Source organism: Aegilops tauschii, chromosome 7, assembly GCF_002575655.3.
Source record: "Aegilops tauschii subsp. strangulata cultivar AL8/78 chromosome 7, Aet v6.0, whole genome shotgun sequence".
NCBI lineage: Eukaryota > Viridiplantae > Streptophyta > Magnoliopsida > Poales > Poaceae > Aegilops > Aegilops tauschii.
In genome coordinates, this window is record NC_053041.3 from 216,479,196 (window position 1) to 216,491,851 (window position 12,656).

The 12,656-nt window shown below is 46.6% G+C and overlaps 1 protein-coding gene across 1 annotated transcript; it reads right to left on the reverse strand.

The window, feature by feature from the left end:
• Positions 1-2,266: 2,266 nt before the first annotated feature.
• LOC109773455 (beta-1,2-xylosyltransferase RCN11) lies at positions 2,267-7,632 on the reverse strand. Its single transcript, XM_020332149.4, has 3 exons — positions 6,628-7,632; positions 4,678-4,827; positions 2,267-3,398 (listed from the first exon to the last, which is right to left on the reverse strand). Exons 1-3 carry the CDS (start codon positions 7,285-7,287, stop codon positions 2,676-2,678), a joined length of 1,533 nt encoding a protein of 510 aa, XP_020187738.1. The 5' UTR covers positions 7,288-7,632; the 3' UTR covers positions 2,267-2,675.
• Between the last annotated feature and the right edge of the window lie 5,024 nt (positions 7,633-12,656).

Genomic DNA, 12,656 nt, shown 5'->3' on the forward strand with positions numbered 1-12,656 from the left:
ACGCCGCCGCAGACTGCATACGTGGTACCACTCGGTCCTTGTAACTTAATTTGCAGTCATCGGCGTTATGCATGCAACTTTTTCTTTGTGAAAAAACCATATGATATATAGTATATAGCATCCAATAATACTAGAGTTGTGGATTAAGCGTAGCTTAGATGGTTAAGTTCCTTGTGGTGGAGTGTCGGCTTAGTATCTTGAAGGTACTTATAGGATAGGGTGTGCGTGCGTGCATTCATAGAGATGGATGTATATTAGTGTATGAGAGCATTTGCAACTATAATGTGTTTATAAAAATAGGATTGTTAACAGACTGAGACTTAACGAATTCTTAATCAATGTTATATTAGTAAGATCTTACATGAAGATCCGTATAAAATATTATTTTTAATTTTTTTTTCTTCTTTTGATATTATGTCATTTGCTTGACTGAGACTTGATTAAGTCTCGGTCGACTAACATCTAGCTACACCCTTACAAAAATCCTAGAGTTGCCCTGCAATTTGCATATTTTGTCTTTCTTCTCTGAAAAGGAAAGATTAACCTGCACATTTTGTAAGATAAAGATTCGGCCGGAAAACCGGGTAGATAAATATGGTAATTCCATACACGTTGTACGTACTCCGAAAACGTTGCAAGCTAAAAGGGAATTCACTGACACTCACTGTTGGTAGAGTGGGCACGGGACATAATCTGGGCCGTGGTGGCGCGATCAACAGAGGATCCGGCCGGAGGGCAGACAGAGCGGGTTCAAGGTATAATCATAAACTGCGTACAGTGAGCCCATTTAATTGGAATAGTAGCCAGAGAACAAGGGGCTGGTGGTGTGATGCACACATAGTGTTGTGGTTGCACGGAAGGGGCAGACTGGATCGACGGCATTCAAGTCCGGCCACGGCCATCCATCAGAGAGACCGAAAAGTAGTATTAGTAGGGGCACTATACACTATACACTGCAGTACAACTTGCACAAACGATTAAAGCCACGCATCCAAAACATTCCTCTCGTCGAGCCTTATATCTTTCAAAGAACTTCTCAGCCAACACCCCACGCATTGTTGCTCTCCCTCTCGTTGATTGATTTGGAATCAGTTCGTCGATCGTTTAATCAAGCGAATGATTGCATTTCCATTTGAATTCATGCATGTATGTATGTAACCGTATTTTATTTCTAGACTTGGCGGGGCCGGGCATAGTGTAACTGTCCCCATCGATCGACCTCACGGTCGGGTGTACCACATAAGCCTGTTGTGATGTGAGCTTTCGGCTGTGTTTCATCCAGTGCAGGAGTTAATGGCCGTCGATCACTTGATGGCCATGTCGTTCGACCCGACGATGATATCGCGCGGCTAGTGGTTATATATGTATGTCTTCGAGGTAGGTAAATATTGTGATGTCCATGATGAGATCGACCACCCATTCACGCGAGCACATAGGATCGCGTGGGCAAGCGGCAAGCAAACTCGCGTATCTTGGACCCGTATGAGCAGCCATACACTGTTTGCTCACCACATGCGCTAGTAATCATCGCCGTGCACATGTGCATGCATGTTCCTCGAGAGATAAATATACTAAGAATGATATACTTCAACAGGGTCGCTGATTTTATAGCCGGCCCTATATTTCAACACGGTATTTTTTTTCCTCAAAGAGAAAAGAAAAACTCGCACAATCTCTCATAGCCTTCAGGCGCCGGGTCCAGACGGAAAACAAGAAGAAACCCAACCAAGGCGACCCCTCCCAGACCCAAGCCCAATAGACGTGGGAGCAGAGCCATGATTCCGGCCAGGGTTTCGAGCTAATCTCGGCCGGCAACACGGCACGGCACGGCATGTGCCCCCTCCTCACTCATACGAGACACATGCCCACGGTGCCCACAACCCAAACGCACAGCAACGCCGGCCCTTCTTCCAACCTTCCCTCCGGAAAATTCAAGACGCGGCTAGCTCCGCCAGTAGGTGAGGGCGATAAATGCCGGAGCACAGATGCTTCGATTTAACACGTCGAAGCAGCGCCTACGCCGGGCAGGCAGCAATGATACCGTCCAGGAAGACAATGGCTACTATCATCAACAGTGCGGGCTACAGCAACAGCAGCAGACAAAAGGAACAAGGTACGCAAGTACACGGGCGAGCGCGTTATGACTGACCCGGCACCGTCGATCCCACCTTCCAAAATGATACACCGCCGCTGCCCCGCGTCCGTTGGCAGAAATAATGGGCGCATCATACACCGTGCACAAGAATGTTCATCACGAACTGCGCAGTGGGAGGCACTCAACACTCGTATTGCAACACAAAAACGTTCAAGCCCAAACAATAAAATTACAATTACAGTTTGATCCACCCCCAGTAGCCAGGCCCAGGATCATGGCGAAACACGTCGAGAACGGAATGGACAGTGTCAATTGGGTTTCTTCATGTCATCAGTAGCTTGTCAGTGGAATATCGGTCTACATCTGGCAGCAGAAAATTCCTCCGCCGAGAACTGGGGCTGTGTGAATCCTAGACGACGGGCGTGATTGAATGAATAACCAGCAGAGAGTGATCTCCAACTGTAACTGCAAGCATGGGCGTGGCTGTGTGACCAGTGTATATGAACTAAATAGAATTATCCACCCAACAATGCTCGTGGCTTTTCACGACGAATACCTCAACGTTAAGAATACCTCCGTTTCAGCATCCGAGACCTTTCAGTATATTCCCCAACTCATTGGTAACGTCTGGGATACTTGCATATGATCCAGGGAGATTTATGGCATGATATTCTAACGACTTCCAGTGTGAGATCAAGCCAAAATGTGGGCGTCGATAGAAGCTGCTGATTATCTCAAGAACTTTTGTGTCTGGCGTGGCTGAAACCAGGTGTGTCAGACCAGCCCCATGAGCCCCTATTATAACTGAAGCTTCCAGGATAGCCTGGAGTTGCTCCTTCATGCTCATGTGCGCAAAAAGACCATTCACGACGTTTATTTTGCACTTCTGACCTTTTGCCCACTTCTCAACTGCATCGAATACCTCCTGCTCATTGCTTAGCCTAGATTCAACCTTCCCACTGTGACGTGGGTGGGCCAAGTAGTCTTCTCTCCGAACAAAGAGAATCTTGAGTCCATTTGATGTTTTTTTAGGCGGCACGATCCCATCCTCCAGAAGATCAAAAGAAGCTATAATCATCTCCCCGAATTCAGACAACCGTGCAGTTTTCTGGTGGTCTGGTTTATTTCTAAGGGACTGAGCAGAGGCTCCTTCACAGCTGAAGCTTTCACTAAGCCCCTTAAATAGAGCAGTCTCATAGCCCAATGGTGAAAGAACTGCATGCCGGAAACAAACAGGGCCAGAGAAGCTCTTGGCATAGGTCACATTTGAAAAAAGTGCTTCCCATGTTTGCTCCAGTGGTGCCTGCGGATATCAGGTCATATCTGTTACAGACAAGCATATACATGGGGAAAACAAATGAATCATTATGGACAAGAATGATTTCACTCCTTACTTCGCAGATAAAATACACTCGAAACTCACAAAGTAGCAAGCAGTTGATATCAATATTGTTGATGTATAAATGCATAGCCCATCTTTCCCCATCAGCTTGAGCTTTTGAGTGAACTAGCTAGTGCATGAGCTCTACATGGTATCAGAGCCAAGAGGTCTTGAGTTCAAGACCCGGCTGGCGCAATTTAAAAAGAAAATTTGCAGCCCACTTTCTGTCCACGTTTAGGCCCGAGGGAGCCACACGTGAGGGGGAGTGTTGACGTATAAATGCATAGCCCAGCTTCCCCTATCAGCTTGAGCTTTTGGGTGAACTGGCTGGTGCGTGCAGTTCTACAAATACAATGGCAGAACTGAGCATATGGCTGCTCATGTTCTTGTGTTGAATGGGAAACATAAGTTAGTTTTGGTAGGAAGGATATCATACTGTAAATATAATGATAACACTGCTGGACATCTTATAAACAGAACTACCATTATTCTTCACCATCCTACCCTTTCTTCAAATGTTCTGACAAGGAGTTACAAACAGCACACACACACACATCAACTATCAAAAGTATGGCAATGTTCTAACTATTCCATGAACAGGTGGTGACGTGATGAGATGATTGATGAGGCATGCCACAGAATTGTTTGGTTGACTGATTTTGGTAAGCTTAACTCATTAGAGTCAAAACTCAAACTCTGCCCGGTGTTCCATTCTTTCTTCAAAGTTTACTGAGTAGTTACAATAAACCGCACTTTAAGCTGCATATGATAATTCTGAACAAAGAGAATAACATGATAGAGCAACTGAAAATGCAAGCTCAGGCAGACGTGGAGGCATAGAGCTGTATGAATGGCAGAACTTTGGATCAGGTGTCAGGACAGAGTTCTCAGGAATTTGTATCTGTAGGAGATGTAGAACAGAAATACTAAGAGAAAGGGAAAGGATTTGGAAGAGTTTTAGATTGCAATGATCTCCTAACAGGGGCAGCAGATATGGTCCCAAATACCAAACGAGCAAAGATATCTATGTGAAAAATATGAACACGCTAACAAACAATAGATCAGGCACATAACTCTCAAGTTGATATTTTACCACCCAAACTACTGTCGAAACATACTAATTAATCATAACAAATGCAACACATCGCATGTAATGTACCAAGAGTCATAAGCATAGAATGTTTCTAAGTACAGTACATACCTTGCAATGCCCATCCACGAAAACAACATTAGGACGATCAGGTAAATTCGTGACTCTGGAACTAACATATGCACTGTACCAGTCTGTAATTGTGTGGAAAAGGTTTGCATACTCAAATCGTGTGACCAGAAGTGTCGGTTCTTCAATCCACTGCACCAAGTGTTACAACACAGTCACTAAGCAATTAGAGAAATTAGGAAGAATTCAAGAATCTATTCAAAATAATACAATCGAATAAGTACTGCCATATAATAGTCACAATCATGAAATAAATTAAATATCTGCTTGTCAAGAAGTTCATGTGCTTCTTCATGAAGAGTATAACACAAAGAGAGCCATTACATTGGTACAGTTTAATACCATGGAAATATGGCACCACTAGTTTTTTTTAACCATTCCTTGATATTAAAGTGCGCAGACATGCATCACTGGTATATGAGCACAATTGAAGCATAAACTGTGCTGCACCCAGTTTTACACCAAAAAATTTGCAATAAACTGAAACTGAACCAAATAGCGAACAGAATAACCACGATATTTATATATGCTAATAGTAGAACTAGGCTCTTACGAAGTACCCATTCAACCTGAGAACAGAAAGGAAAAGGTAAAACTCCCCACACTGATTATAGAAATACTAACATATGTAACAGTTTGATTGCTCAGTGATAACATCCCGGCTTACTCCCTCCAATTTACTTTTTGGCACATAGGCTTACAATGCTCATTGCAGCTTCCTAGACTATATGTTTGTTATGTTTGTATAACCCCAAGGTTCAACCTCTTACTTACCATGACAAAAATAAATGGCATTTTAAAGACAATGCAATAACTGAAAAACTTGTTAGCTGCAATTGCAATGTGTCATTATTTGTTTAAATGTGAATGAGTGTAAGTCTATATAAAGCCTGCTATGATTCACTACTTTCATATCATCATTCATTCCTATGTAATATGTGGCATGTACAGAGAGACACAGATGCCTCTTAAATTGCTTGAGGAAGTAAACTTGGGCATCCATGCACATGTGTAAGCCAAATAATCCAAATTTGCTGAAGACTAGTTTGTATGCAGTTACCAAATAGGGACTCTAAACGCATCATGAAACATCGCAATTCAATATGAGCGACCTATTTGAACTACCACACAACATAGTCGCTTTAACCCAATTGTTGGTTTCTTGAACTACCTTTAGTTCATGTAAAGTCCTTATTGAACTTCCCAAAAATTATCCGTTCTATTTCACACAGAGTCTGCATCTAGCACAGATAGCAGTTTCCTTTATTTGTATGTTTCTTCTTATTACTGGCATGTATGCAGTAATTATGGGATTACCTTTTTTATTTCATATCTAGTACTAATTATTCTTACCATTTAAGGGCTCTGATTTACATCTAATGTAAAAATGAGTTCGCATCATACAGGGGAGAGAATACACACCACTCGGGATATCTGATACTGAATTTGCAGCATTTAAGATTTAGGATTCCAAATACGATTTGTTGTCAGAGGTTGTTTGAGAAAAGTTGCTGGCAGTTACTGTTGAGGGACTATGGCTTAGATCATTTTCTTTTGGTATGCAGTATACACAGTTATACGCACTTTAGCCACCATCCACCACTCATCCCATAAGCACGAGTGGAGTGATAAGAGGTGGATATTATGTGAGCCGGAGTAAGATTACAAAGCCTTTTTTGCAGATAGGAATATCCTAGCAATCCTGTAATTTCTCACAATTTACCCTTTGTTTAGGAAACTGATAAATAAAGGAAATTAATACTAGCAAAGATAGCTAATCCAGCAGATTCAATTAATTCCGTACTCTTCAATTTTGTGAGATTACTTTCTAGGAAGATAGATTGTGCAATAATTCACTTCCGATCAATCACCAAACATACCTTATCAGTTATAGGTTGCTGAAACAGAGTCAGTTATCACGGCAAAGAATACCTGGGAGCAGTGGAGCTCACCGGGCGGCACGACACGCGCGGAGTCGAGCAGCGCTCTCATGGTGTGCGTCCCGATCCCGTTGGTGGGCACGTGGGCGTCGAGGAACCCCGGCTCGACCAAGGGCCCCCTCCTCCCCGCCGCCGCCCCCTCCACCACCAGCGCACCGGATTCGTACCTGGGCAGCTCCTCCTCCTCCTTGCGGCCCATCACCTGGTGGATCGGCTCGCCGCCGCGCGACATCGTGATCAGCGCCGGGTCGAGCCGCACCCGCGTGCCCTCGCAGATCGAGCTGCCCAGCGTCTCGCTGTGGTGGCATCGGAACCACCCGCCGCCCCCACGCCCCTCCGGGAGGACTTCTACGAGATGGGAGAAGCCGTTCCCGAAGTAGGCCTCGCAGGAGCGCGGCGGCAGCGATGGGTCGGCAGTCCAGGGGAGGAAGGACGGGAGGCGCGGCCACGGCTTCCGGGAAGACGGCTCTCGGACTCTCTCATGGGTCTGAGCTTCGGGATTCCCGGGGTTCGGGGGAGGATGGTTGGACTGGAGGAGGAGGTAGAGCGCGAAGGAGACGGCGTGGACGGCGAACACGACGACGAGGATGCACGGGACGAGGCGGCGGAGCCTCTGGCCGTGGCTTTGGTGGTGATTGCGCCCGGCCATCATCGCCGGCCGCCGGAGTGTGCTCCGCGCCGTCGGGGTTCCGTAGATCCGGGGCCCGTGTGTACTCGAAGACGATGTGGGGGGAAGAGGAAGCCGTTACGCGTGGTGGGTAGCATCGGACGGTTGCTGGTGCGGTTGGTCATTCTCTGGACGGCCTCGATCCGGTGACACATTCTCCTTTTGCCTTTTGGGTCTCTGCCTTTACCAGTCGCAGGTGAGCTGTCGCCGGAGACATGGCATCGCCGGTCTTGGATACTGCTGCGGAGTGCGGTCGGAGCACGGCGTACCTGCCCAGTGTGCGAGTTGGGTCGCCTGCTGTGGATGCCGCCTAGCCGTCGGCATGTGATCGATTCCGAGGGAAGAGCGCCGCTGGACAAGTATTGTGTCAATTCCACTGCTCCGCAACGTTCCTCCTAGAATTTTCATTTGCTTACTTCGCTAAAAGATTGGGAAGATAATTTTCGTTCAAGGTTCAATTGTGCAAGAACACATAGGTTAGATTCAGATTGGTACAGTTGGGATTACGACTTAAATGGAAGAGGTGACTTACATCTTTGCATGCGGCAGCCAAATACCAGCAGTAGTAATATGAAGCAACTATTCTTAAAGAGTTTGCATGATTTACATAATTTTATTAGGCTAATGATGACTCGAGCCGGTCGACCGGCCACGGCCTACGCCGGCCGCCCCGTGCATCGTCAGATCCGCGTTGATCCTTCGCTACGCACTACACCACGTCACTTGTTCGGACAACTCCCGTTCACGGCCACATGTGCCTCAGGGCCACCACATCACCTGCCCTCCTTGATCTACCTTATCCCTTCATGGGTTTTCACCGTGTCTTTCGCACCCCACGCGTCTTCCTCCCGTGTCTTTGGCACCCAATGCACAACATCTCGTCGAAGATGTCTGACGGCAACCCAGGGTCAACCTCCCCGTGTGTGGCCGCCCTGTCACGGGAAACATTCATCCCCGTTGCAAGGGATTAAGAGGGCTACTACTAGCCGAGGTAAAGAGATCCTGGCAACTCCTCCCACTGACGGTTGTGGCAACATTGGCAGGCGGCGGTGCCGTGAACGACAACAATGGCAGGCGGCGGTGCCGTGAACGACAACAATGGTGGTGCTACGAGCAACAGATGTCAATATTGTGACCCGACAATGCATGGTGCTGCAACCACCCGCACTGGGAGAGTTATGCCCGGTCGTGCGTGGCACTGCGCCAGCCCACACGGGGAGTTGCGTCCGACAATGTGAGAAGTTGCGAAACGGTGCCCGACGTGCTAGAACCGGTGGTGCGGCACCACCTGCACCGGAAGCTACCAACCAGTGTCTGACTTGCTAGAATCGGCGTGGACAACTTTTGGAATGAGGGAGGCGGGGGTCTGACGTGCTTGGGAACCGGCCCTCGATGTCCGACGTGCTGGAACCGGTGGTGCGGGGTGCTGCGACGACATGCACCAGAAACTGCAACCTCGTGTCCAACTTGCGGGAACCGGTGCTAGGCGAGTGATGGAACTGGTGCCCGACATGCTGGAATGGGTGCCCGGAAATGCTGGAACAGGTTTGGTAGTGCTGGTCAGAGTACTGCTCCCATAGTGGAGTGGTACTACCGCCCAGCATAGTGGCACTACAGGGTATACTTTTTCAGCACTTGGTACAATTTTGTTTTCTCCTCGAAACAGATAGAAAGATGATGTGGGTGCAATATAAATTTTGTGTACGTGATTTGGTTCCACCTGTACCTTTCAACGTGGACCCTCTCTTAATAGTATGGATTTCCCAAAAAAATAAAAGCGTCGGAAACACTGTCTTTGATCTTTTCCTTTCAGAGGGGTACCTAACCGTCTTGTGCCATTAGAATATGCATGTGTAACTCAAGCACACAGTTAGTGTGCAGATTTCGTTGTCATCAACACCAACACACTTAGGGAGGGAAATGCCCTTTCAGTCGGCGTTTGCAGGAGGGCTGCTATCCTTGGTCACGCGCAGGGAGTTGGCTGTTGATGAGGGCTCCAGGCGGAGGGTCCCTGCGGCCTTTTCCCACCAGATCTGAAGACGGTAGCCTCACTGTGTTGTGCTGGTTGCTCCTAGTTCGGTCAGATCTGGTGTTTGGCTAGGTGGTGAGGGGTCGGAAGCTCTAGACCAGAGGAAGCTCTTGGCTAGCGGCAACAGCCACATTGTCGGCGGCGTTCTAGGCGCATATTCCCTTCTTGGAGGCGAAGTTGAGGTTCAGCTCCCCCTCTCCTTGCCCTGCACCCGAGTGAAAACCTTCAATCCTCTTATTGGACGTCAGAGGCACCATTTTGGGTATGTGGGGAGGTGTGGACAGCGGCGTGCTTGGTGTGCTCCTGATGGCAGCTTGTTTCTTTCTTCGTGGTGACGCATAACCATGGAGGGTCGGCTTTCTCCTCAAGCCATCGTTTTCTCTACTCTGTGTGGTCATGTCTGTCCGGCGGGTTGACGCCCTCAAGCATGGGCGAGAGGGGATTGGGACCCCCTCTATGGCGAGTGTGATGGGACAGCGTGATGAGGGACGGTGGACTTGGCGACTTTTCACCCCTCCTGGTGGATGCATTGCTCATTTCCTTTGTCGTGTCTTCTTAGGGTGCTCCCGTTCTAAAGCTAGAGTCTTCAGCATGCTCTATGGTGTGTGTGGTGGCTTGTATCCTGGGAAGGTTGCTTGTTGAGGTGGTTGTGTTCTCGGGGGAGCAGCTCCACCTTGCCAACAGTGCGGCGCCCTTCGATATAGGGCGAAAGGATAGGGGTCCCCTTCGGAGGTGGAGGCAGTTAGTGCTTCATCTTTTTCTTTGCCAACAGGGAACATTCAAAGGCGAGGTCCTTCCCGATGGCATGACTCCCCTCAAAACTTCTAGGTCATCAAGTTGTAGTCCTTTTCTTCTCTTTTCGTACCTTCTAGTTTTTCTTAAGGTCCGTTTATCAGTCGTTTGGGTTTGCATCATCGTGTTCCTTTTCTTTCTAGTTTGTATGTTGTGGCTCGTTGAGTTCCTCGTCAGTTGATGGCTTTGTTAATTCAAAGTCAGGCTCGCCTTGAGCCTTCGCTCTAGAAAATCACGCCGCATCCCAGAGGCACAACAAAAGTCCGAAAGTGCTCTATGGCATCAACTACAATATCTGGATCACATTGTAATCTTATAATCATGGGTATACTAAGTCGCGCTACAACTTGCTTCCTCGTGTGGAAAACCTTGTAAAGATTACCTCTTTTCTGCTTCAATACCTCTCGCATGCATGCTTATAGAATAAGGAATGTCTAGTTGCTTCTATCCGTCGGGTACCCTTCATAAACATGGCCTCCACAAATTATCATAAATCTCTTGCATAAGATGTCGCCCGGTAACCGGCTAACATTGTTGTGAAGGTATGCCAAGTTTATGAGGGGTACCTGGCTGAGAGAAGCAACCGGATATCCTTACTCTACATGCATGCATGTGAGAGATATTGAAGCACAAAAGAGGGAACAGTTGCAAGGTTCCCCACTTGAGGAAGCAAGTTCTAGCACGACCGAGTATAAACCCGATTAGATTACAGTGTGATCCAGATATTGTAGTGTAATGATGTTGAGTCCCTTCTGGATGCTTGATGCACTTGTCGAATGTGGTGTACTCACATGCTTTCATCAATAGTATTAGTGAACTTTTCGTACTTCCCTGAATCCAAGTTCACAACACTATAGTTGCAAATATCAGTTTAGTTTTATAGGAAAGAAATCCAATTTACGTGTCAGGTGACTAGTCTTCAGAAACTCATCGGCCCCATTTAATCAACTTTTTGGAATGTGATGGAAATATTCCACATTATTTGCAGTGATAGGATGGTCCAACAAGTGACATATTAATTTACTTATATCCAGAAAATAATGGTGTGCAAAGAGAGCCTTGGCTCAGTGGTTGGGCATGCGGTTGTGCAGCCTAACGACCCGAGTTCAATTCCTAGAATTGACAGGTGATGCACAGGGGTTTTCCCCCATTTATTGAGGATCAAGTTTGGTGTGTGGTGGAACCACTCATCAAAAAATATCTTGATACTTAAAAAATTCTGAGGACCATGTTTATCTTGGTACTCATACTAAAATGGCCGTATGCATCCCTAGTTGGTGTAGAGGCCGGGGAAGTGAAATTCTCCCCCATTTTTGATAGCATATTGAAAGATCCCAATCATTTTTCTTGATAACTTCTTCAACCTACGTATTTTTCGTATAAATTGGATCAATTATTAATAAAATAAGGCGCAAACATAGGTATCAGATATCAGGAACATAAGCTTACCCGGGAGAAATGCACTCTGTGTTAGTCCTATCACTTAGCTTTTGCTTTCGCACTCCCTACTGATGCCTATTGCATGACTCTCATTCAGTCAAACTAGAAACTGTGTTTACAGCTGGAACGATGAATGTAATCCTACTATTCTTTAAGGGTAGGGTCGTCTGAGTACGGTACTATGGACATCAGGGCATATTGAATATAGTCATATAATTTGGTGTGCTGACACACCCAGAAAGGTTTCTACCTACGCAAGGAAAATGAAGAAAGCAAGCCAAATACTGAAATGTATTAAGCTATCGATCGGGGGACATAACACTATGAGGGTTGTTAAGGCGGGGCTAGGAGCTTGATATGCTGCCGACTCAGAATCAAATGAGCACAGGGGACCCTAGCCAACATTCATATTTCTACCCACCGGTGGATGATCGGTCACCTTAGTTCCAATTTAGCTACTGTTCATTTTGTTGAACTCCAAGAAGGACCGATTGCTACGTACTCTTGAGAAACAAGATGTTATGACGCCGCTGTGCCCGCGGTCCAATGATCCACCTATGTTTGTGTCGGATCTTATCCATGCTGCAACCAGGCCGTGGAATATGGAGGTGATCAGAGAACATATGTATGAGATGGACGCCGAAGCAGTAGCGAACATTCCCATCAGTCATGTTACCCAGCCGGAAAGAATGGAAGAGGATTTTTCGTATCACATTCGTATTGACTTAACAGGATCCGTCTCCCATAGTAATATTATGACAGTCTCTCTTGCCCCTTCGTACTTACTTGAAACAGGAATTCCTTGGTGCTCAACTGCTTATTCTGCTTTTCCTGGTACCGGTATAGATAGATAGAAAGCGCATTCAATCCAGAAAAGGATCAACTGATCCACCTCTTTACTTTTTGGTTTTTATTCGGCTGTTTCAGCATAGGTTGCATTTTAAAACAAAAGAAAAGTGCAAGTTCCCACAGGCGAAGAGCTGCTTCCGAGAAATCTTTTACCCCCTTTACGCCCTTCGGGGCTGCTAACAACGAGCTAATACACAGGAACGGCACGGCTCCTACACCTCTTAACTCCAATAATAGAACCTGG

Coding starts and splice junctions, on each gene's coding strand:
- LOC109773455 (XM_020332149.4), bottom strand. CDS start 7,287: ATGATGGCCGGGCGCAATCACCACCAAAGCCACGGCCAGAGGCTCCGC. Junction 4,828..6,627: donor GTGAGCTCCACTGCTCCCAG/GTATTCTTTGCC, acceptor CACTTGGTGCAG/TGGATTGAAGAACCGACACT. Junction 3,399..4,677: donor TCGTGGATGGGCATTGCAAG/GTATGTACTGTA, acceptor TGATATCCGCAG/GCACCACTGGAGCAAACATG.